The sequence below is a fragment of the Gossypium hirsutum genome, chromosome A01 (assembly GCF_007990345.1).
Source record: "Gossypium hirsutum isolate 1008001.06 chromosome A01, Gossypium_hirsutum_v2.1, whole genome shotgun sequence".
Taxonomy (NCBI): domain Eukaryota; kingdom Viridiplantae; phylum Streptophyta; class Magnoliopsida; order Malvales; family Malvaceae; genus Gossypium; species Gossypium hirsutum.
Window position 1 is genome coordinate 7,459,950 of NC_053424.1, and position 944 is coordinate 7,460,893.

A 944-nucleotide genomic window follows, 5' to 3' on the forward strand; every position below is an offset into this window, starting at 1 on the left:
TTCAGGTACAGCAGAGCCGAGGAGGTCATATTCCGGAACTACAACTCGAGCTACCTCAGTGGCAAGTGTGGGTAATGTAGGAAACACCAGACCTGAATGTCAACAGTGTGGCAGGCGACATACTGGTGAGTGTTGGGGATTTAAACGAGCTTGTTTCAGATGTGGTTCCCAAGAGCATTATGTAAAAGACTGCCCTGAGAGAATAGAAGAAGAAAGATTACAAAGAGCTGGATCGGGTGATGTTGTCAGTAGAGGCAGACCACCGAGAAATGTGGGAAGCAAAGCCAGTGGTAAGAGTGTGATAAAAGATGCAGCTTGAGGATCAGAAACTAGAGCGCCTGCCAGGACTTATGCTATACGCGCTCGAGAGGATGCCTCATCTCCCGATGTGATTACTGGTACATTTTCTCTTCATGATATTGATGTTATTGCTTTGATTGATCCCGGCTCTACTCATTCATATATATGCATGAATTTGGTGTCTAGTAAGAAATTGCCTGTTGAAAACACTGAATTTGTAATTAAAGTATCAAATCCTTTAGGCAAATATGTCTTAGTCGATAAGGTTTGCAAGAATTGTCCCCTGATGATTCAAGGTCACTGTTTCCCGGCTAATTTGATGTTGTTACCATTTGATGAGTTTGATGTTATTTTGGGGATGGATTGGTTGATATTGCATGATGCCAAGGTAAATTGTAGACAGAAAATTCTTGAATTAAATTGTGAAAACGGTGAAATTCTCCGGGTTGAAACAAAGGAGCCGAATAAGTTGCCTATGGTGATTTCGCACATGTCTGCTCAGAAATACTTGAGAAAGGGATGTGAAGTTTATCTTGCTTATGTGCTGAACACGGATATTACTGGGTCGAAGCTTGAATCAGTGCTGGTAGTTTGTGAATTTCCAGATGTATTTCCAGAGGAATTGCCTGGGTTACCTCCGATTA

General features: G+C 41.9%; 1 protein-coding gene across 1 annotated transcript in view; it reads left to right on the forward strand.

Moving 5' to 3' along the window:
- LOC107917630 (uncharacterized) overlaps positions 1–451 on the forward strand; it is a 7,688-nt gene extending 7,237 nt beyond the window's left edge. Inside the window, exon 2 of the mRNA XM_041075245.1 lies at positions 25–451. Within this exon, the coding sequence (XP_040931179.1) occupies positions 25–319 (295 nt within the window). The 3' untranslated portion in view covers positions 320–451. The remainder of the gene's footprint in view (positions 1–24) is intronic.
- Positions 452–944: the final 493 nt, after the last annotated feature.